A 24,405-nucleotide genomic window follows, 5' to 3' on the forward strand; every position below is an offset into this window, starting at 1 on the left:
TGCAGCTTCCAGCTTGCTAGCTCTGGTCAAACTGTCCAATCCATACCAGCATGGACAACAAATGTTAAATGATGATGATTATATATATATATATATATATATATATGTGTGTGTGTGTGTGTGTGTGTGTGTGTGTGTGTGTATATATACATATATATATATGTATATATATATAGATGAGGAGAAATGTGTGAAGAAGTGCCACTCCCAAACAGTTGAAGGAATCCAGGGTAGAGGTAGACCCAGGAAGACATGGGATGTGGTGGTCAAGTATGACCTTCGAACGTTGGGCCTCACAGAGGCAATGACAAAAGACCGAGACCTCTGAAGATATGCTGTGATTGTGAAGACCCGACAAATAACACGAGTTCATAGCTGTTTCCTGCACCAGCTTCACATAGCCAGCCCCAGCCCATCCCATCCAAAGTACCTTGAATCGCAGGACAGCCTGCTGTGCTTACCTTGGATCATAGGTCAACCTGCTGTGCTTGAGGAGACCTATTGAGTCAAGTACATCAACATCAAAATAAAAATCAAATAGAAATTGTAGTAGTGATACCCATGCCAGTGGCATGTAAAAAGCACCAACCGATCATGGCCATTGCCAGCCTACCCTGGTCCCTGCGCCAGTGGCACGTAAAAAGCACCCACTACACTCACGGAGTGGTTGGCGCTAGGAAGGTCATCCAGCTGTAGAAACACTGCCAGATCAGACTGGAGCCTGGTGCAGCCTCCTGGCTTCCCAGACCCATGCTAGCATAGAAAACGTCAGAATATAGCTGCCTTAGTGGTGTGCTGATGGAATTGGTAGAGCATCAGTCAAAATGCTTGTGGTTTTTAGGTAAGGCACTTTACTTTTCGAAGGTAAATCCCACTGAGATCAAATCTGATTTTCATCTCTCCTTTTTAAGATGATAAAATAAATCATCAGTTGAGTAGTGTGATTGATTTAATATTCCTGTGAAGAATTTTATGTAGGAATGGAAATATAATAGACTAGCTTAAAAGCCACCACCCCCTTCCCCGCCTATTGGGAAGCTTTTAAGCTAATGTAAAAAACACCCACTACACTCGCGGAGTGGTTGGCGTTAGGAAGGGCATCCAGCCGTAGAAACACTGCCAGATCTGACTGGGCCTGACGAAGCCTTCCAGCTTCACAGACCCCAGTTGACCCGTCCAACCCATGCTAGCATGGAAAGCGGACGCTAAATGATAATGATATAGCTTTTAAGCTACTGACTGCAGATGGGGAAGATCTGCAAACAGATCTCTGACTTATTTTGGAGAATTTGTTGCAATTACTTCCTTTAGAGTCATAATCCCAATGATGATCATATTTGTCACACAAAAAAAATCACTGAAAATAATCTCTGGATTTCACAATTAATTTGATTATTCCCAAAATTTATTTCCAAGTTATAAAAATTGTTATCATGCAAAAAAAGTTCGCATAAAACATCACATAAAAGTATTGCCATAAACAATCGCAGTAATGAAAACTTAGGAATCCAAAATTTTAGGATTGTGGGTCTGGATTCGGCCCAGAATGTTTTTAATTTAATCATGGAGTTGGCCTTTAGATTATAAAAATTGTTATCATACAAAAAAATTTGCTGCAAAAAGTCATGTAAAAAAAAATCACCGTAAACAATTGCAGTAACGAAAACTTGAGAATTCAAAATTTCAGGATTGTGTGTGGGTGTGTCTGTGTGTGTGTGTGTGTGTGCGGGTTTTTGTGTGTGTGTGTGTGTGTGTGTGCGGGTTTTTGTGTGTATGTGTGTGTGTGTGTGTGTGTGTGTGTGTGTGTCTTGGTGTTTGTCTCCTCACTACCACTTGACAAGTGATGTTGGTTTGTTTATGCTCCCATAACTTAGTGGTTCAACAAAAGAGACCAATAAAATAAGTACTAGGTTTAAAATGAATTTGTTCAGCCCAAAAAATAAAAAAAGAAGCCTTCAAGGAGTCTCCCCCATCTCCCGCCCGGTATTGCCACAGACTGAAACAAGTAAAAGATAAAAATAAAAATTACAAAAAAAGAAAAAAAGACTAAAATTGGCATTCGGTACAATATATAAGCTCAAAAGCTAAACAAAACCAGCATTGCCAAAATCTAGGAAACATAGAAAGAATACAATGGAGAAACAATGAAGAACGAATGGCAAAATAAGCTCATCAAAGAGAAGACTCCTTTAATAATAGATAATCTGGCTTTGACAAAGCTTGCATAGATAATCATCTTGATAGACAATTAAAAGAGAGCACTTGTATTTACAGTAAAAACTTCAGTGTCTTTTCACATGTCGCAACAAGAAAAATCCTTTTTGTTCTTTTGTTTTGCTTTGTTTTTGCTTTTATTTTTTTCTTCTTCTTTCTTTTTTTTTTTTCTCTTTTAATGAAGACATCAAATTGGCATGCCGAGAGTGTGTGGAATATGGCAAAATGCTACAATATCTACAATGAAGTTCATGAATTTGGTGATGTTTGAATGCTGTGTGTATGTGTGTGTATGGGGTGGGGGGGGGAGACGAGCTCTTGGACACCTCAGAAGTGACACTTCATTTGAGAAGCATGACAAAGTGGCAGTCACCAAAATATCAGGTTTCTTTCCTTAGAATTTGCCTGTTTTACCTGTTAGAACATTTCTACATTGGGTGCCTGATTCTAACTACGATAGATTATATTTATATGCACTATAAAGCATTGGAGCACTGCTGTCGGAATATCTTGATACTAGGCAGAGAAGACAATGAAGGAGTCTTTACATGACCACTTGGCCTGCTAGAATTAGCAGCTAAATCTCCCTGAAAGCAATACCCTAATTACTTGAAAACATTGGACAATGTAGTTCTAGATGAGTATTGCAGGATCTGGGGTCAACTAACAAGAATGATTCTGATATTAAATCAAAATGATCTAAGGATTATAATTTTAGCAATTAAGGGTATGAAGACAGGGAAAGCCCCTGGTCTATCAGGAATCACCATTGAAATGCTTAAAATATTGTAAATCAGGGAGAGAGTTAACCTAGATGAGATGCAGTTTGGTTTTGTGCTAGGAAGAAGCACTACAGATGCTATATTTCTGGTAAAGCAGCTGCAGGAGACATACATAGCCAAAGATAAACCTCTGTACTTGGTTTTTATTGACTTGAAGAAAGCTTTTGACAAGGTCCCCTGATCCCTTATCTGGTGGTCAATGCAGAAATTAGGGATAGATGAGTGGTTGGTGAGAGCTGTACAAGCTATGCACAGGGATGCTACAAGTAAGGTGATGGTTGTCAATGAATACAGTGAAGAATTCAGGTACAAGTAGGAATTCACAAAGGATCAGTGCTCAGCCCCCTCTTGTTCATCATAGTTCTCCAGACAATAATGGAGGAATCTAAGACAGGCTGCCCCCGGGAGCTCCTCTATGCTTATGATCTTGCTCTTATAGCTGAATCACTACCAGAACTACAGAAGAAGTTCCAAGTATCGAAGCAATGACTAGAATCGAAGGGCTTTAGGGTTAACCTAGCAAAAACCAAAGTCTTAGTAAGTAGGAAGGCAGACAAATCACAAGTCCTTTCAGGTAAATGGCCCTGCTCAATCTGTAGAAAAGGCATAAGTAGAAACTCCATAAGATGCATCCAGTGTAAGCTTTGGATACATAAAAGGTGCAACAATATCAGAGGAAGGTTAACAGAGTAACTAGCTTTGTATGTGGAAGATGCACAGGTACAATAAACACTGAAAATGGGCAGAAAATAGACTCCATCAACTGCCAGGAGGGGGTGGTACGAACTAGAGATAGTAGATAGCTTCTGTTATCTAGGTGACCAAATTAGTAGTGGAGTTGGATGCTCCAAGAGCGTAGCTGTGAGAATAAGATTAGGCTAGGCAAAGTTCAGAGAGTTCTTACCTCTACTGGCAACAAAGGGCCTCTCATAGTGAAAGACAGACTATGATGCCTGTGTGCAAACAGCCATGCTACATGGCAGTGAAACATGGGCTGTGACAGCTGAGGACATGTGTAGGCTTGAAAGAGATAAAGCCAGTATGCTTCACTGGATGTGCAATGTCAGTATGCATGTTCAAGAGAGTACAAACATCTTGAGAGAAAGTTAGACATAAGAGGCATCAGATGTGGTGTGCAAGAGAGACAACTGCACTAGTATGGTCATGTGATGCATATGGATGAGGGCAGCTGTGTAAAGAAGTGCCGATCTCTAAATGCGGAGGGAACCTATGGTAGAGGTACACCTAGATAGACATGAGACAAAGTGGCGAAGCATGATCTTCGAACTTTGAACTTCACAGAGGCAATGACTAGGTACTGAGACCCTTAGTGATATCCTGTGCTGGAGAAGACCCATCAAACCAAGTGAAATCATTGTCATGGCTGGTGTTGGTGGCACCCATGCTGGTGGTATGAAAAGAGCACCCGTTGAGCATTGGGCCTCACAGAAGCAAAGTGGCTGAGTTCCTTTCAAGCACTGGGCCTCTTGGAGACAAAGTGCCCAAGTTCCTTTGAGCATTGGGCCTCCTGGAGGCAAAATGGCTGAGTTCATTTCGAGTGTTGGGCCTCACTGAGGCAATGACCGAGACCTTTGGCATTATGTCATGCGTGAGAAGAAGACCCATCTAGCTGAGCAAAATCGCAGTTGTGGCAGATACCAGTGTCACATAAATGGCACCCATGTTTGTGGAATGTAACAGCACCCATTACACTCTCAGAGTGGTTAGCATTAAGAAGGGTATCCAGCTGAAGAAAACTATGCCAAATCAGACTAGAGTCTAATGCAGCCTTCCAAACTGTCCACCTCATGATAATGAATGTTAAATGAGGATGAAGATGAGTCCAAAATAGAAAATAGTGCTCATAGCTTTGTCAAGTGTTAAGACCTGTGCGATTGATATAGTAGATGCTTGGTTTGGAATGAGTAGGTTGGTGTCTGTAGCAAAGATATGAAGAACACTGATACGGCTTTTGCAAATAATTTCTCAAGAAACCATGAACCTGGTGTTTGATGTAGAATTGTGGATCTTTGGAAGAATTTGTTCTATGCAAATTATATTGGTTGTCAGAGAGTAACAAAAAATTCTAAAACTATAAAAGGAAATTGATATTTTAGAATATTCTAACAACTTTTAAGATGTTTCAAATACATAGCCAGGTCCTACAAGATGGCTCTAAAATCCAAAAGGAGAGATACGGGAAGGATTTTGACAAATGTAGGACTCAACCAGCTATGAAGTAGACAGTTCCATGGTGTAAGGAGGAACACTGCTAGAACTAGTTATTTGTTATTTCGAAGGCGGTGAGCTGGCAGAAACGTTAGCACGCCAGGCGAAATGCTTAGGGGTATTTTGTCTGCCGCTACGTTCTGAGTTCAAATTCCACCAAGGTCAACTTTGCCTTTCATCCTTTTGGGATCAATTAAATAAGTACCAGTTACACACTGGGGTCAATATAATCAACTTAATCCGTTTGTCTGTCCTTGTTTGTCCCCTCTGTGTGTAGCCCCTTGTGGGCAGTAAAGAAATAAGAACTTGTTATTTGTGGCCTAAGAGGGTGATTTTAGTCACTCATTTAACTGTTTCAAATGGGTCAGGTATGAAATGTAATATTTGAAGTACTAAAAAAATCTAACAAGCAGAAGATTCCAAAAGTGTAGAAAAATATATATTGTGAAATCAAATAAATACTGACCGACTGAGCAGATATAATACAAAAAGAACAAAGGAAGAAACTATACACACTGATTAATATGTATTGCAACTCAAACAAAAATGTATCTTTAAAAGAAACATCAGCTTTCAAAATATAAAAATTTAGAGATAACACACAGTAATAGGTGAAATGAAGAAGGCCATTTGTTTAATTAATGCTAACAGAGCATTTTCATTATTCAGGTTTAAGCTAGGCTGAATCAAATAACGTGCAAAATTTACTTATATTGTTCTTGTAATGAACCATTTGTCCAATCTAGTAAAAAGTATTTACTGCTAATTCTTAATAGTCTGTCAAATAATATTTCTGATCGAGATAACTATCATGGACCAAGCATTACTATGATGGTTTGATGGAACCTTCAGCAAATACTCATCGAAATTTCTAAATGATGGACTGTAATGTTTCATGCTGACTCTGCACAGTTCTTTCTGCTGCATCTCTAGATTTTGGACTGTAGGTAGGACTTTCAATCTTCATGTAATGATGTCACTTTAACTAATTCTTTAATCAAATGACTTCTAGGCCAGCGTCTGATAGCAATGGAATTGGAACACCAAGGTGGCAAGCTGGCAGAATCATTAGCACACTGGATGAAATGCTTAGCAGTATTTCGTCTGCCGCTACTTTCTGAGTTCAAATTCCGCCGAGGTCGACTTTGCCTTTCATCCTTTCAGGGTCGATTAAATAAGTACCAGTTACGCACGGGGGTCGATATAATCGACTTAATCCGTTTGTCTGTCCTTGTTTGTCCTCTCTGTGTTTAGCCCCCTGTGGGTAGTAAAGAAATAGGTATTGGAACACCAAACCTAGAGAACATGGATCATTGACATTTTCTCACATTTTCTAAGCTTCCACTGGAATAGGAAAATGGTTTCAGTACAAGAATTGGCTGAGTCAAATGTGATCAACACATTTTCAGCCTTTTATAGTTATTCCCATCGAATTTGAAGTCTTTCTAAGAACTGGATTCAGACAACTTATCAGTACAGGATTTAGCATGACACAGAATGCAACATGGCTGGCCATTTGAATTACAAGAACAGCTCATTTTGCCACCTGAACTGGAGCAATGAGAAATAAAGTGTCTTGCTCAAGGATATAACATACTACTGAGAATGTATGAGCATGAGCCAAATACCTTGGCCACTAAACCACATAACATTTCAATAGATAGACATTATATGCATAATTACCTAACATATCACTCTTCTAGAAAAGGCCTGGAAAGGCTACAGGGGTACTTCTGCTTCTCAGACTTAAAAAAAGGCATCCGGTTTAACCTTCCGTCTACCAAATGGTCCAATGGACCCATTTCAGCTGTTTTGGTTGCTTTCTCTTGCTGTTTACATTATTTGATTCTGCTGATTTCTCGTGACTTTTATTGTTTTCTTGGCTCTCTTTTATTTGTCAAATGGGAAATTTTCCATATATTTATAAAAGCTAAAAAATGTCACTTTATATATTAATTATCGTATGGGTTCACTGAACCTTCAAATTAAATTCAGACAATATTCTTGTCATTCTAAACAGAATAAAAGTAGTATCAAATATTTTCATAGATATTTATCAGATATAAAATAGAAGGAAGGCGGCAAGCTGGCAGAAGCGTTAACACGACGGGCGAAATGCTTAGCGGTATTTCGTCTGCCGCTGCGTTCTGAGTTCAAATTCCGCTGAGGTCAACTTTGCCTTTCATCCTTTCGCGGTCAATTAAATAAGTGCCAGTTACGCACTGGGGTCGATATAATTGACTTAATCTATTTGTCTGTCCTTGTTTGTCCCCTCTGTGTGTAGCCCCTTGTGGGCAGTAAAGAAATAAGATAAAATTGTATTCAATTTATTTACTGAATTTTAGATAAAACAGGAAAAATTATCACTTTCAATCTGCTAAGTTATAGAGTAATGCAATATTTCTGTGATGATACAATTCTTACAATATATTGCATCATCTTTCAGGAGAGTATAAATATGTAATGAGCAATATCTGCCTTTAGTCTGCTATCAACTTTCCTATAGTTCAGTTGTGCTTTCCAATATGCCTAGACATGAAAACCTGAATGAAGACCAAATATCAAAAAGGTTAGTAGAATTAGATGAAGAATGAGAAGATAGTTGTGATTCCTTCTATTGTTCTGAAGGTGATGGTGAAAGTGATTGTGTGCTAGACAGTTTACATTCTATGTCATCAGATGATGAAGATACTCAAAAACAATTATCTGCAGGCCACCCAGTTATGAATGAGCAATGTTTCTACAAGAAGACAAAAAGTTTGGCATTCTAATCCTCTTACTCAAGCAGCAGTAAGAACTTCATTTTGCAATATTGTGTGCCAAGAATGTGGACCACCCTGTTTTGCTAAAAGGTCTTGCAATAGCATTGAAACATGTTTTACTTTCTTTATGCACCAGAATCTTGAAACAATTCGTAAATGGACAAATGTTGAAGGTCAGGTTGTTTACAAAGATAAATGGAAGGAAATTGGTCACTCTGAATTAAAGAAATTTATTGGACTGATTATTCTTATAGATGTTTATAAGTCTAAACATGAAAATGTCACAGAGTTATGGAGTCAAGAAGATGGCTGCCCAGTATTCAACAAAATTATGAGCCAGGGAAGATTTCAACAAATGTTACAAGTATTGCATTTGATGATGCTAGTGCAAGAAGGAAAAAGAGAAGTGATGATAAATTGGAGCCCATAAGAGAAGTATTTGAAATGTGGAATCAGAATTTCTAAGATGGATATGTTCCAAGTTCATGCATGACAGTTGACGAACAATTAGTTTCATTCAGAGGGCGCTGCCCATTCCGAGTATATATTCCTTCAAAACCAAGGAAATATGGAATTAAAATTTGGACAATATGTGACAATGAAACATCTTATACATAGAAAATGCAAATCTACACTGGAAAAGACCCAGTAAAAGGGAGGGAGACAAAACAAGGTTCAAAAGTTGTTGAAGACCTAGTAAAAGAACTTGAAAATACTGGTTGCAATATAACTTGTGATAATTTCTTTTACAAGTCTAGGGTTGGCTTGAAAGCTGCTTAGCAAGAAAACTACTTTAGTTGGAACAATTAGAAAGAACAGAGTTGAACTTCCAAGTGCTTTCACAAATGGAAAGAAAGAGAAATCAACAGCACAATATTTGGATTTCAAAAGGATTCTATGATCCTATCTTATTGTCCCATGAAAAGTTATGTAGTCACACTTATGAGTACAATGCACTCTCAGCCTTCAATTGATTCAAAAAGTGCTGAAAAGAAACTTGAAGTTATTGTATGTTACAACAAAACAAAAGAAGGAGTAGATACCCTAGATAAGATGGCAAGGACATACACTTGCAAAAGAATGACTCGAAGATGGCCTATGGTTATATTCTACAAAGTGATTGATATAAGTGCAGTGAATGCTTTCATTGTTGCTAAACAGCTTCCCTTGCAAAGTTTCAAGGATAAAAGACGACAGAGCCTAATTCTGTTTGGAAAGGAGCTTGCTGGAGCTGATGCTAAACAAAAACATGACAAACAATCTTCTAGTTCTGCTAAACTTTCTCAACCAAACAAGAAAAGAAGATGATCTTCAACCTCATTTGAGATTCCTCAGCCAAAAAAGGAAGATGTTCTTTGGCTCCTCAAAAAGACAAGAAAACTTGTATTACATGTAAGAATTGTAATATCCCTGTTTGCCAAGAACATTCCAATGTTGTCTGCATTCACTGCCATGAAGAGCTATAATTCTGTAAGCTGTATTTTTTTAATCAAAATTTGTGAGAAACAATAATTCTTCATTCACCTGATAGCATATATATTGTAGCTAAGAAATAATGGTAGTTTGAATAAAATTTAATTAAAAGAAATATATATTGGGTTCATTGGACCCAGTTGGTAATTAGTGACATACAAGACCAAGAGCTAATTATCTATAACCATCATAAGCATACAGAAAATCATAATACCAAGTATGAGAGAAATAATGGAAATATTCTAGGATCCGGTAGTCCTTTAAAGGCAAAGCAATTTTGTAAATATCTTCTTCCAAATCCTACTTGCAAACAAAACAGAAAATGTCAAACCTTTGGCTAAAGCTATATCTGCTACTTCTGTCCACCTTCCCATAAAATTTGTCCATTGTCAGGATGTCTCCTGGTGCTTTTACATTTTACATCAGGTGATAATTGACGAAGTGGATGATAGATTTATTTTTAAAAAAACAAATAAACCTTACCTCAGCCATTTTAATCTTGCCAATTACACAACTTTTTGCTTTATTAACCAGGCAGAGAAAAGCTGGCTCAACCCGAGTCAAGAAGGATCCTCTATTTGATTCATGCAATCTTATAGCAATGGCAACCAAAACTTTCAAATCATGCCTTACTGCTACTTGAAGAAAAAAAATTTCATATTAGACAATGTAATCTGAGAAAGCTAGAATGCCTTTAATCATAGGTCTGTCCTACCAAGAATGGCTTGGAATTGAAGAACAATATCCTTAACCTTCATAATAATTATAAAATGTGGAATGGTTTTGAGAATAGACACAACTGAAATTGTTATACATTTATTTCATAAAATTAACTATTTCATAAAGGATACACAGGGACTGATTGCCAGGTGTTGGATGCACATTAATAACATCTGGCTATTTGTAATTTCACACATATATATGCAGCCTTTATATGGTCATTCAACATACTAGGAATAGTAGCCAAGATCCTCAAATCACACTGTACTATCTTTTGTGTAAGGATAAATTGGACAATATATTTCTAAACATACAAAAGGACAGTATGGTAATTTGTGAATGAATTTGGTAGATGGAAACTGTGTGGAAACCTGTCACACACACATATATATACACACACACACACAGTGGATGCAATGGGTAAATTGTCACAATTTTATATTTTTAATTTTGCACATGTGCATTATTTGTTTTTGATTTTTTTGACTACAGAGTATAGTAGGATTAGTTGGGTACCAACTATGAAAAAAACATCACCATAACGCATTTCACTCTGCCAGAGATTTGGAAATGACATGATGTACTGTTTGGCATTCATACTGGAAGCTCCAATTCAAACATTTCAGAGTGCTTAGGTGTCGATCTGCAAACAGTGCAATCTGAGGACGTACCGAGAGTGATAAAAATCAAACTTCCAGTCACCATCATGATGTTTTGAGTTATCACTAGTGATGACAACGTTATGCCTCCATTCATCTTCCAACATAACCTCAGACTCAACACGAAGGCCTACATCAAGCGCCTGGAGGAGGCAGTGCTACCCTGGGTCAAAAGGGTGACTGCTGGAAGACCCTGTGTCTGGCAATAGGACTCTGTACCATACCACACAAGCAGGAGAATCCAGTCATGGCTGTCAGACAATTTCTGTGACCATATCACTCCTAACATCTGGCCACCTAACTCCCTAGATTGCAACCCTCTTGATTATTATGTATGGGGCACAGTTGAGCAAGAGACCAACAAAACTCCTTGTAACACCAAAGATGAACTGATGACAGCATTCACTAACTTAAACAAGGAGATTGTCCAGAAGAGTGGCAGGAGATTCTGAAGTCGTCTGGAGGCCAGGGTTAAAGGCAATGGCTATTTTATTGAATAAATTTACTCTTTAGTATTTCAAGATATTTTTATGCAATTTTGGTAAATATATCTGTTAAAATGAGATGTCAGTATTATTTTTTATCTCTGCGTAATTTAGACAGTTTATTCACAACACCCTATATGTATGTACATATATGTGTGTGTGTGTGTCTGTGTGTAAGTATAAAATGTATATATGTGTGTATATATTTTTGTATATATATGTATATATACTTGTGTGTGTATGTATATATATACATACATAAATAAATACACACACACACATATATATATATATATATAGTTTCAGAAAAAGAGACTGACAAAATAAGTTCTAGACATAGAAAAATAGGTACTGGTGCCAATTTGTTGTGCTCCAGTATGACCACAGTTCAGAGATGGAAACAAGTAAAAGACAGAAGAGTTCTGGAAGTTGCACTTCCTGATCTCAGATATACGTAATTATTAAAACTTGGTAACATACAAACTACAAAAGCCCACAACTCATGCAACAAGCTTTGATATTACAATGTCCAGATTCAGATTCCACCAAGGTCGACCTTACCATTTGTTCTTTTGAGATTGATAAAATAAGAATCAGCTCTGTACTGGGATCAATACAATCGACTTACCCCCTCCCCAAAATTGCTGGCCTTGTGTCAAAATTTGAAACTGATATTACAATACTCTTTTACTCTTTTACTTGTTTCAGTCATTTGACTGTGGCCATGTTGGAGCACCGCCTTTAGTCGAGCAAATCAACCCCAGGACTTATTCTTTGTAATCCTAGTACTTATTCTATCAGTCTCTTTTGCTGAACCGCTAAGTTACGGCGATGTAAACATACCACCATCGGTTGTCAAGTGATGTTGGGGGGGGGACAAACACAAACATATACACACACAAACACACATACATATATATACATATATTATATATATATTATATATATATATATAATATATATATATGTATGTGTGTGTGTGTGTGTATATATATATATGTATATGTATATATATATATATATACATATACACAATGGGCTTCTTTCAGTTTCCATCTACCAAATCCACTCACCAGGCTTTGGTCAGTCCGAGGCTATAGTAGAAGATACTTTCCCAAGGTGCCACGCAGTGGGACTGAACCCGGAACCATGTGGTTGGTAAGCAAGCTACTTACAACACAGTCACACCTATGCCTAGCAATGTCCATGAATTATCTTTACAATTTGAAAAAAAATCAGAAAAAAGAAAAAATAAGGATAACTCAGCAGAGTTTATTGGAAAACATGAAAAATTCTTCGTGGTGGTGTTCCAGCTTGGTCGCCACAGTCTAATGATTGAAGCAAAAATAAAAGATAAGGGTAACAGAATTTTATAACAAATGCTCTTAACTTCTTTGATGCTCCTCCTGACATAACACACCACTTAACTAATGACCCTTTCTGGATGCCATTGTTTGTATTACTATAATTTAAATGCTGTCCTCTTTTTGCTTGGACAGTCATCTACTTCACTCATTTCTTGTCTTACCTTAGTTAGTATTAACTCATGCCACAATAATTTACCTTGCCTACATAATTGCTGTTCTTTTGATCAGTTTACTCTGTACCTTTCTAAAGGCATGTCAAAAATGATTGATTTCTCGCTACAACGCTCTAAGCCACTCCCAGATGTATGTAGAAACATATGCGGGTATTTTGGAAATACGTCACAGAATGATGACTGTGTCCTGCATGCTTACAGGCTACCTTTGGCAAGACATAGCCACCCAGCCAGGAATATGATAAAAGTCGTGGACTACAAGGCAGATTGCGAAGAGGTAGTGCAAGAGTTCCACTGAGCCAACAACGGTGCTTCTTACATTGATGCTGAGCAGTGGAATCCTAGAAGATCAACAGTCAGGATCACCAATCTCTGTCAAGAGAGAGTAATGCACTCATAGCACTGCATGCACCCATAGCAGTGGAGTCCATGGTTGTGTAATCATATTCACGATGACTCAAGCTCCCAGTTCAAATTCATAATAATGGATGGAATTGACGGTGTCAGTGAGTCATGGAAATCTGTAAAAGCACTGAAACGAGAAATTCCTCCTAATACTCTTTACTCTGACATTCGAAACTCTGAGTACTATAATGACAACTTACTGATTGTCCTAAATTATACATATATAAATAATCCTCTATTTACCTTATATCGAGGTCTCATTCTTTTGTTGTCACTTATTATTATTATTATTATTATTATTATTGCATAATTTCAAAGGTCATGATGAGACAACAGAGTTGGATTACATTTAGTGTTGCCTGAAATCATATAATCATTTTATGTATTGATACCATCATGTTAAAATTTTTTACTCGTGTGTTATCGAAATAACTGTAACCAGATAATTTATATAGGACACCGATATCATCATTCTTGTACTCATTTTATATGTTTTACATTCCTTTCTGCACTTGAGATGGTTTTCAACATGTTCACTGGATTAAAAGATTTCTGTAACTGGTAACAACAAGATTGATAGGTAATGCATCCCTCATTCTATGTCTGTTTACAAGCTAAGCAATAAGTGTAGACAGAACATTAACCCTTTCATTACAGCATTTATTTTGAGATGCTCTGTGTTTCTTTCAATTGATTTTAAATGTAACAAAGAATTTAGTAAAATAACTTAGTCATCATTAAGCTAGTGTTAGGAACATTAATTGTGACTAAGGTTTGGTGGAAGATTTTAATTCAAAACTTATGAAAACAAGACATTTGTACTTCAGAGCCAGAGCCAGTTTCAGACGGCTTGGTAAAGGAAGGGTTAAGCTAGTGTTAGGAACATAAATTGTGACTAAGGTTTGGTGGAAGATTTTAATTCAAAACTTATGAAAGCAAGACATTTGTACTACAGAGCCAGAGCTGGTTTCAGACGGCTTGGTAAAGGAAGGGTTAAGCTAGTGTTAGGAACATAAATTGTGACTAAGGTTTGGTGGAAGATTTTATTCAAAACTTATGAAAACAAGACATTTGTACTTCAGAGCCAGAGCCAGTTTCAGACGGCTTGGTAAAGGAAGGTTAAGCTAGTGTTAGGAACATTAATTGTGACTAAGGTTTGGTGGAAGATTTTAATTCAAAACTTATGAAAACAAGACATTTTTACTACAGAGCCAGAGCCAGTTTCAGACGGCTTGGTAAAGGAAGGGTTAAGCTAGTGTTAGGAACAAAATGTGACTAAGGTTTGGTGGAAGATTTTAATTCAAAACTTATGAAAACAAGACATTTGTACTACAGAGCCAGAGCCAGTTTCAGACGGCTTGGTAAAGGAAGGGTTAAGCTAGTGTTAGGAACATAAATTGTGACTAAGGTTTGGTGGAAGATTTTAATTCAAAACTTATGAAAACAAGACATTTGTACTACAGAGCCAGAGCCAGTTTCAGACAGCTTGGTAAAGGAAGGGTTAAGCTAGTGTTAGGAACATAAATTGTGACTAAGGTTTGGTGGAAGATTTTAATTCAAAACTTATGAAAACAAGACATTTGTACTACAGAGCCAGAGCTAGTTTCAGCTGGGTTGGTAATGAAAGGGTTAAATAGCACATAAATTGTCTGATACATTTTGTTTAAAATAGGTGAAGAGTTTATAAGTTTACAGAAAAAAAAATGCCCAGCAAAGTCTGTTGATAATTCAGCTGCAACTGCAATGCTCAAAATATTACACAGCCATTTACCACATTGGGATAGGTATTAAAATTGCTTTATTCTCAAGCTTAGATAATCATGCAAGATCAACATCACTATCACCATCAGTGATACTGCCGCTATCATTGCTGACACCACCACCACTGCCATCACCACCACGATTGTTATTTGTCACTTTTACCATATTGGCATGGCTTGGATGGGACTATCACAGTCCTTCCTTATCTGACACTTATGAAAAAGAGAAGAAGCATGGTGTTTTTTTTATAGCCGAATGCCCATCCTTTCACCAAACATGTATCTATTGGGTCATCCCATAAATAATGCAGTTTTTTCAATTGCATGAACTAAAAGTCAGAGGGGGAAGGGATAAACTACCTGCATCAACTTGCTATAAAAGCAGTTAGTAATTTTATCTTGTTCTTATTCTTAGCGCAAGTTTTGAAGAGTGCAGTTCGATTTTAAGTTATTTTTTCAAAACTATAATGGAAGTGACAAAGGAGCATATTCAGCATATTTTGCTTTATGAGTTCAGTAAAGGCAACAATGCAATGGAAAGTGTGAGGAATATTAATGCAATATATGGGGAGTGGACATTAAACATAACCTAGTGTCAACAGTGGTTCTGGAAATTCTGAGCTGGAAACTACAGCCTAGAAGATGAGCCTCGTCCTGGGAGATCTGTAGAGCTTGACAAGGACATCCTACAAACCCTGATGGAACAAAATTCCATGGTAACTGCTGAGGAACTAGCAGAGAAGCTTGGATTTGGTCATTAACCACTCATTGACACCTGCATACCATTGGAAAAGTCAGCAAATTGGGTCAGTGGGTTCCTTACAAACTTTCTTAGTCTAATCATGTGCATAGAGTGAATGCTTGCTCTTCTTTGCTGTCACGTCTCATGAATGAACCTTTTTTGAACTGAATAGTGACTGGTGGCAAGAAATGGGTTCTCTATAAAAAATGTCAAATGCCAAAGACAGTGGGTAGGGAAAGGAGAAACACCAGCACCCCAAACTAAAAATGGTCTTCACCCATGTAAGGTGTTGTTATCTGTTTGGTAGAATATGAAAGGTTTAGTCCACTTTGAACTTTTAAACCCAAACCAAACAATAATAAAGGAGATCTACTGTGACCAGCATGAGCAGCTTAAGCCAGCGCTAGAAGAAAAACAACCATCTTTGATTTCAGGACAAGAGGTGTTCTTCCATCAGGATAATTCTTGGCCACAAACAGTGAGGATGACATTCCAAAGGCTGGAACTGTTTGAATGGGAAACGATGTCACCAGACATTGCTCCATCTGATTATTATTTATTTTGCAGTCTTCAAAATCATTTTGATGAAAAAAGTATGAATTCTGTAGATGGGGCCAGAACAGTACTGGAGGAGTATTTTTTGGAAGAGGGGACTTGGAAGTCTACCAGATAGACGAAAGAGCATTGTAGAAAATAAAAGAGAGTATATTTTAGATTAAAAAAGAACTTTGCCTTAGTTTTGAAAAATAAAAGAAGTATAAAAAAAAAACATTATTTATAGGATGACCCAATATAAAGCATGATATGGGTACATTTTATCATATTTGAGAGGTGTCTAGCCAGGAATAAAGTATCACATATCCTGTATCAGTTTTCATTTGTAGTTAAAGCTCTAGTAGATGTGCTGTGAAATACAGAGCTGACAAGTTATATGAGCACTTAGGAATAAATATTTGCTTCATCATAGTGAAACAAATTGCACACAATATTTTGAAAAATATACAATTCAATATTATAGAAGACACTGTCCATACTACATCTTTTTAGTAGCTTTACCAAAAATTATTCAAGGTTTACTAAATTTGTTTTAAAAAAATTATCCTGAAGTCAGGGAGAAGAAACATGTTTTACTTAAATTGATTTCATATTTTGGCACAAGGCCAACAATTTCAAGGAGTGTGTGTGTGTGTGTGTGGTGGGTAAGTTGATTACATCAATAACCGTGTACAGTTGGTACTTATTTATTGATCCTGAAAGGGATGAAAGGCGCAGTTAACCTTGGCGGAATTTGAACTCAGAATGTGAAGATGGACGAAATGCTGCTAAACATTTTACCCAGTGTGCTAACAATTCTGCCAGCTCACCAAATTTAAGTTACTTATTAAATTGTAAATTATTTTGAGAAGGAAAGATTCATTCCACAACATTATGTGTGTTAAAGGAAACAATACATCAGTACCAAATTATGATGCTAGTATAATCACTTTGGACTGCTATAAGTGTGCCACTACAAGGTCCAGTTCTTCTTGTAGTGCAGTGGCTTGCATGCCTCAATGACTTTGAGGACTATACCAGCAAAGTACAAGTTCCTGATAGAGTTTTCCATGCTGGGCAGGTCAAAGGATAGAGGTCAGACTAATATGAACTACCTCTTCGGAGAAGTTCGAGGTTGGCCAAAAAGTCTGTTTGGTTTTTGCTGATACTAAACTTTAAGCACTCTAACAAGTAGCTAACTTCAGTCTGTCCCATGTGCATATGTACTCGTTGATACTTTAATATGGTTCAACATGTACTTGCAATGAAATAGATTGTATTTTGTGTGTTTGGAATCACCCTGAAAATGAAGAACCAAAACAAACATTATCAACACCTCATGCTATTTTCATCTAAAGAAAGCAAGAATTTGGCAGAATTGCGTAGGAAGATATGCACTGTGTATGGAGAGGATGCCTTTATGGAACATGTGTGCCAGAAACGGTTTTCCAGATTTTGATTGAGAAATATTTTGGTTGAAGATGCACTCACTCTGGCTGGCTAACTGAGATTAACTCTTAAGCATTTCATCTGGCCATATTTGGCCCAAATAGTCTACCAGTTTTATGTTAAAACTGACCATATTTGACCTCTCATATCTACCCTATAATGTCATTGTAAAAAATATACAAATACACCATTGAAATCTTGAAGCTACAAGATAATGTGTGATTAATTAAAAACAATGTAAATTAATAAGCAATACAATTGACAAAGAAATCTGAATGCTAAAGGGTTGACAGTGACACCAACTCACATTATATGACCAGGATGATCAAGGATATTCCAAAGATATCTAAACTGAATGTTGAAAACTATCTGCATCAACTTGGTTGTGTCATCAACTTGGTTGAGTCATCAGCTTGATGTTTGGGTCCCCACATCAATTGAATGAAGCTAACCTCCCTCAACATATTTCTATCTTTGATTCATTGCAGAAACTTGTAGAAAACAATTTCTCTTATACTCTTTTTACTCTTTTACTTGTTTCAGTCATTTGACTGCGGCCATGCTGGAGCACCACCTTTAGTCGAGCAAATCAGCCCCAGGACTTATTCTTTGTAAGCCTAGTACTTATTCTATCGGTCTCTTTTGCCGAATCACTAAGTTACGGGGACGTAAACACACCACCATCGGTTGTCAAGTGATGTTGGGGGGTACAAACACACACATATATATACATATAGATATACATATATATGATGGGCTTCTTTCAGTTTCCATCTACCAAATCCACTCACAAGGCTTTGGTCAGCCTGAGGCTATAGTAGAAGACACTTGCCCAAGGTGCCATGCAGTGGGACTGAACCCGGAACAATGTGGTTGGTAAGCAAGCTACTTACCATACAGCCACTCCTGCGCCTATCCTTTGTTTGTTTGTTTTTTTTTTTGAAAAGAATGATAACAGGGGATAAAAAAAGTGGATTGGCTATAACAATACAAAGTACAAACAACCTCCAAAGCAGGATTTCACCCAAAGAAGGCTATACTTTCAATTTGATAAGATTTGAAGGATGTTGCCTTTTGGAAGCTTTTTCCAACAGACAGGTCTGTGAATCTGGATGTGCACTGTGACCACCAAGACAAATTAAATGCAGTGATCCACCAGAAGCATCTGGCACTTGCTGATCATAAGGACGTTGTCTTTCATCATGACAATGCCAGACCACACACTTCTTTGCAGATGCAGCAGAAGTTACTGGGGCTTGACTGAGAAGTTTTGTCACACACTCCACATTCACTTGACCTTGCGCCTTCAGATTACAACCTGTTCCAGTCTCATCAAAATTCCTTGAACTCTAAGAAGGATGTAAAAATTCACCTGGAAAAGTTTTTTTGCCAGCAAAGACAGGAAACTCTTTGAGCAGGAAGTACTAGATTTGCCCTCAAGATGGCAAAAGACACTGGAACAAAACGATGATTATATCATTGACTGAATAAATTGCTTTGTGTTTCACTTAAAAGAACCAAAAGGACTTTTTGGTCACCACTGTAAAAATGGTATAGTGTAGGATGAGCAAACCTCGCAAGGAAGAAATTGAAGCAAAGTTACAGAAACATCAATATGACCAGGAAGAAGGCAGTTTCTCAGGGATTTTTAGGTCCTGACTTGGAATCCACAAAGGAGGAAAAGTGGACACCCTAAGAATAACAGGAAGTGGGATACTGAAGCAGAGTGGAAAATGCAGGGATCCAACCATTAAGAAGCTGAAAAAGAGGGACCAGAGTTAACAACAGTGAGAAAAGTTATCAAAGGCCTTATGCTTATGTAGATAATTAACAATCTGAGATATCCATGCCAATGAAGTTCTAGTTCCAGTTGATCCAATCAATGGAACAGCCTGCTTGTGAAATTAATGTGCAAACGGCTGAGTACTCCACAGACACCTGTACCCATAATGTAATTTTCAGGGAGATTCAGTATGACACAGAGTGTGACAAGGCTGGCCCTTTGAAATACAGGTACAACTCATTTTTGCCAGCTGACTGGACTGGAGCAACATGAAATAAAGTGTCTTGCTCAAGGACACAACACATCACTGGGAATTGAACTTATGACCTTACGATCCTAAGATGAATACCCTAACCACTAAGCCACGCACCTTGTCAATGAAGGAAAGTTATACAAATGAATAGTTCATCAGACCAGAAGTGACTCGGTTAGAAATTAAAAGAAGCATTCCAACAACATGCATTGTAGCAAATAAAGAATAGTTATAAATGTTAAATAGCAAGTTGATGAGTTTGCAAGGAAAGGAAACAAAACTACAAAAGGGCCACATCTTTATCTTTTTCTTTTATTCGTTTCAGGTCATTGTACTGTGGCCATGTTGGGAATTTGGTCTGAAGAGTTAAGTTGAACAAATCGCACCCAAGTACTTATTTTATAAATCTTATTCTAACAGTCTCTTTTGCCGAACCATTAAGTTACAAGGATGTAAACAACCCAATGCTGATTGTCAAAAGTTTGTTGAGGGAACAAGCACAAACTCAAAGACACATCTGCACATACACACATACAAATATATGTATACATGTATATATATGTGTGTGTGTGTGTGTGTCTGTGTACATGATGAGTTTCCACACAGTTTCTGGCAACCAAATTCATCACAAGTTATTAGTTGACCCAGGATTATAGCAGAAGATGACCCAAGATGCCATTCAGTGGAAGTGAACCCAAAACCTTATGGTTGCAAAGTGAACTTCTTAACCACACAGAAATGCCTATACCTATGTTAACATTGTTTCAATTATTCAATGGGTTTTGTGAAAATAGTATTTCAATTTCTAATCTCAGGTTAATGTGTGAATTTGTATTTTGTTTAACTGGAACTGCTAAAATGAAAAATTAAAAATTGATCTACAAACTAGAAATAAGTCGCCTTGCTGTAAATTGAACATATATTTAATTTTGATTGTAATTCTTAGCAAGTGATGACAGACTGTAGAACTGGTATTGTTGAAATATATCTGCATATTTTTGTTTGCTTGTTTGAACAATTATCATTTATGTTTTAAGAATTTTTAATAAATTTAAAATCCATACTAAAACTCTTTGTGTTTAACTAACTTACTATTTTATAATCTATCTTTATCTATCCTCTCACTTTCTGAAGAATACTCTTGTCCAAGACAAGATAGTTCTCTTCCTCATGCAACATTGGTGTACCTTAATTTACTAGATTGGCAACCAATCTAGTTTGCCAAAGATCTGAAAAAAATAATTGCTCATTTATAACTTACATACATTATATACAAATTTCTATCTTTAACAGAAATTCCCTATTCAGTTTGTGCATGTTGAAGCTATGGTAAAATAAGATCGGTCAATCAGAGTTAGAGAACCAGTTTGAGAAAGGGGTTAAAATCTGTAGATTTTAGACAATCAGTATAACAAATACATGCTTTGCAATTAATGTTTAGTAATAAAAAATATCAAAGAACAAGTATTCATTTTATTCTTTTTATCAAATATAATAAACAACATACTGTATTATGGAAATGATATATTACACACAGATTCATATATGTATGCATATATACATATACATATATACACACACACCTTATACATACCTGAAACAAAGGTTGATGTCTTCCTTGTCCCATTGCCTGTGCAATAACTGCAACACATTCTAATGCAGCTCGTCTTACATTTCGCTTCGAGTCTGTTAAAAGGGGTACAATTTCCTTACACAAAGCATATAAATCAAATTCATAGCTTGGAAACGTCAGCAAAGCTGCAATTAAGATATTAATCATATCTTGTCTTACTCGTGAGTTCTTATGGCGTAGGTTATCTAGCATAACACCAAGTACAAGCTTAGGTGTAGCATTTTGCATAAGTTTTATAGTCACTTTCATAATGCCTTGCCTAATAACAATCTTATTATTACCCAATCGTCTTGCCAATGTCGATACAAGATGCTTCAGAAAATGCTGAGCATCTTGCTCAAGTTTTTCCACGAGAATACTTAAAATCTCCAGGGCAATAGTTGTTATTTTAAAGTTAGAGTCATCAAGTAAGTTATCTACAAAATAAATGAATTGTAACATATGTGGGCCCATTTTATAGAAAATTTTCTGTCTTGAAAGAGAATGCAGAATTCCTTTAACACGCTCAACAGCTGGTGCTCTGAGTCTGTAACCATCTTCAAGTCGCAATATTTGAGCAATAATTTGCTGTGGAAACACTCCAAATCCATTATCATCAGAGTGAAATATTTCTGTTTGTTGACCATCTTGGTAATTTGAATTCTGTGGGTGAGGTTGTTGGTATGGAAATTGGCGTTGTTGGTTGGTGTGGAAAATTGGCTGTGCGAGAGAATATTCTTGAGAATCATTCAAATCGGAATAAAGTTCCCTATCTTCAGGGAGTAATTCTCTTAGATATGACAATCTAATATCTTCAGGTAGCCTATGCAAATAAGATTTGAATTTGTTTAAGCCAACAAGTTCAGAAATTGTCTGTAGGGCAAGCATTGCAAGCTCTTGTAAATTATCATTGTAATCCTGGGACACTATTTTTGTTAGAGACTGGACATAAGGGAAAACGTTGCGACCACTCAGATCTTTAGTGAAAAGAATTGGTAAAGCAAAAACCCATTCCTTTTTAATATGATCGTTGCTATTTTCTAGTCCATAAAGCACAATGGCCTTGGACAATTCTTCAAAGTTATTCGTATATTTCATATATAAATGCATAGCTTGTATTGAAGTTCGACGAACAGGTTTTTTAATATCAGCAAAAGCTAGAATTAAATTTTTTAAGATCAAAAACATGCAAGAGTCAATGTTAAATCCTAACTGAGGTATTAGATCTACAATCAAATGGAGACATTTTAACCTGACCTCCCAAGCAACATCTACCAAAACAACATCCAAGCCTCTGAAAATTGTCCACGGATCTTCCCACGGTAATCGACCTCCATTTCGTTTAACTGTCAATTGTAATTGTTTTAAAGTTTCCAGTTTTTTAATCGAACTTTGATCATTCAAATGATCTAAAACTTCATCTTGTTCCATGTTCTTCATCATGTGGGGGGCATGTACACAGAACTTAAAATAAATTACACCACAACAAACGAGTCGGTTATTAAGGAAGAACGAATCAGTAAATGGACGTCACAGCCAAGACAGTCGAATGGCAACCGTGACAAGAACAATAACATAAGTCGCGGCTACAACAAGCACTCATCGCCACAAATAATTTTTAAAATACTAGCTTAAATTAGAAATATACCTTAATTGTATTTGAAAGAAAAAAAAAAAGATTTCCATAGAGAATCCTTGTTATTTCATTGTTTCGTGCTATGATGTCATGAAAAGTCAAAGCAGCCGAGTAACGGAAATTCGGTAGCGTTGCTAACGTCAACAACAAAACGCAGTTGGGGCATCGAACCAAAGCTAGACTGAGCGATGTCCCTTCTTGTAGCTAACAAAAGCTCTGATTCTTTTCGAAACTGGCATGAAGACACATCGCAGTGAAGTAGTGTGAACATCTTTGACAGTCCTGATTCGTCTATTAATTTTGCCGGGCTCCACATTGAAACAGGGTTATTCGACGAGTTAGCTGTTCGTATAGAAGTATAAACATGATGGCGACGGCTGAGAATGCGGCGATACTGCTGGAGAAGTTGTCATCAACAACAGCCTTAACAACAGTGGTCATGTGACAAAGCTGGCACGCTGAAGGGAAATTACTCTCATCGCTACACAATTAATGTTGATTTTCTTCAAACTTTCATTTAGCACCCGGCCGAGTGTGTTCCATTAAGCTGATTGGCAATAAAAATTCATCTTGTTGTATACAACATTGCTATAAATGACAACTCAATTAATTAATTACAAATGATAGCGAAATAATTTCCTCAATTTTAAATGAATTATTACACTCAGCTTTGGTTATGTTTTCAATTAAAGACAGTTTCTCTTTTCACTCACTAAATCACATTGTTTCAGATTGATCATTGCTTTTTATTGTCTTGTTTTTCTTTTTGTATATATATATATATTTGCAGTACTTTATTCTCTACACTTCTTTCCCTTCAGGTGTTAATTTCGTTCCTGCGCGCGCACACACACACACACACACACACACATTAGTGTATCTTGGGAGGGTCGTTATGCCAATAATAAACCCCCACACAAATACGAAAACGAATGTATGTATGTATGTATGTATGTATGTATGTATGTATGTATGTATGTATGTATGTATGTATGTTGTATGTATGTATGTATGTGTGTATGTATATATATGTATGTATGTACACATGTATGTATGTATGTATTATGTATGTATGTATGTGTGTATGTATGTATGTATGTATGTATGTGTGTGTATGTATATATATGTATGTACACATGTATGTATGTGTGTGTGTATGTATGTATGTGCGTGTGTGTATGTATGTATATGCGTGTATGTATGTGCGTGTGTGTATGTTTGTCAGTTTACATATGTATATTCAAGTATGTATGTATGGGCATATATAAAGTAATAACAATTATCTTTTGTACAACAGTCATTCTCCTGATATTTATACTTTTACTACTTATCTATGTAACTATGTATCTTAACATTATCATTAAATT

General features: G+C 36.7%; 1 protein-coding gene across 3 annotated transcripts in view; it reads right to left on the reverse strand.

The window, feature by feature from the left end:
* LOC115222507 (TOG array regulator of axonemal microtubules protein 1-like) overlaps nt 1-23,720 on the reverse strand; it is a 108,108-nt gene extending 84,388 nt beyond the window's left edge. For 2 of the 3 annotated variants that reach the window (XM_036511567.1, XM_029792738.2), the window contains exon 1: nt 21,385-23,719. In XM_036511567.1, the coding sequence (XP_036367460.1) occupies nt 21,385-22,845 (1,461 nt within the window). In that variant the 5' untranslated portion in view covers nt 22,846-23,719. Of the gene's footprint in view, nt 1-21,384 lie in introns of all 3 variants that reach the window. The other variant, XM_036511566.1, reaches the window with a different exon arrangement.
* Between the last annotated feature and the right edge of the window lie 685 nt (nt 23,721-24,405).

This window comes from Octopus sinensis, linkage group LG20, assembly GCF_006345805.1.
Source record: "Octopus sinensis linkage group LG20, ASM634580v1, whole genome shotgun sequence".
In the NCBI taxonomy this organism is placed as follows: domain Eukaryota; kingdom Metazoa; phylum Mollusca; class Cephalopoda; order Octopoda; family Octopodidae; genus Octopus; species Octopus sinensis.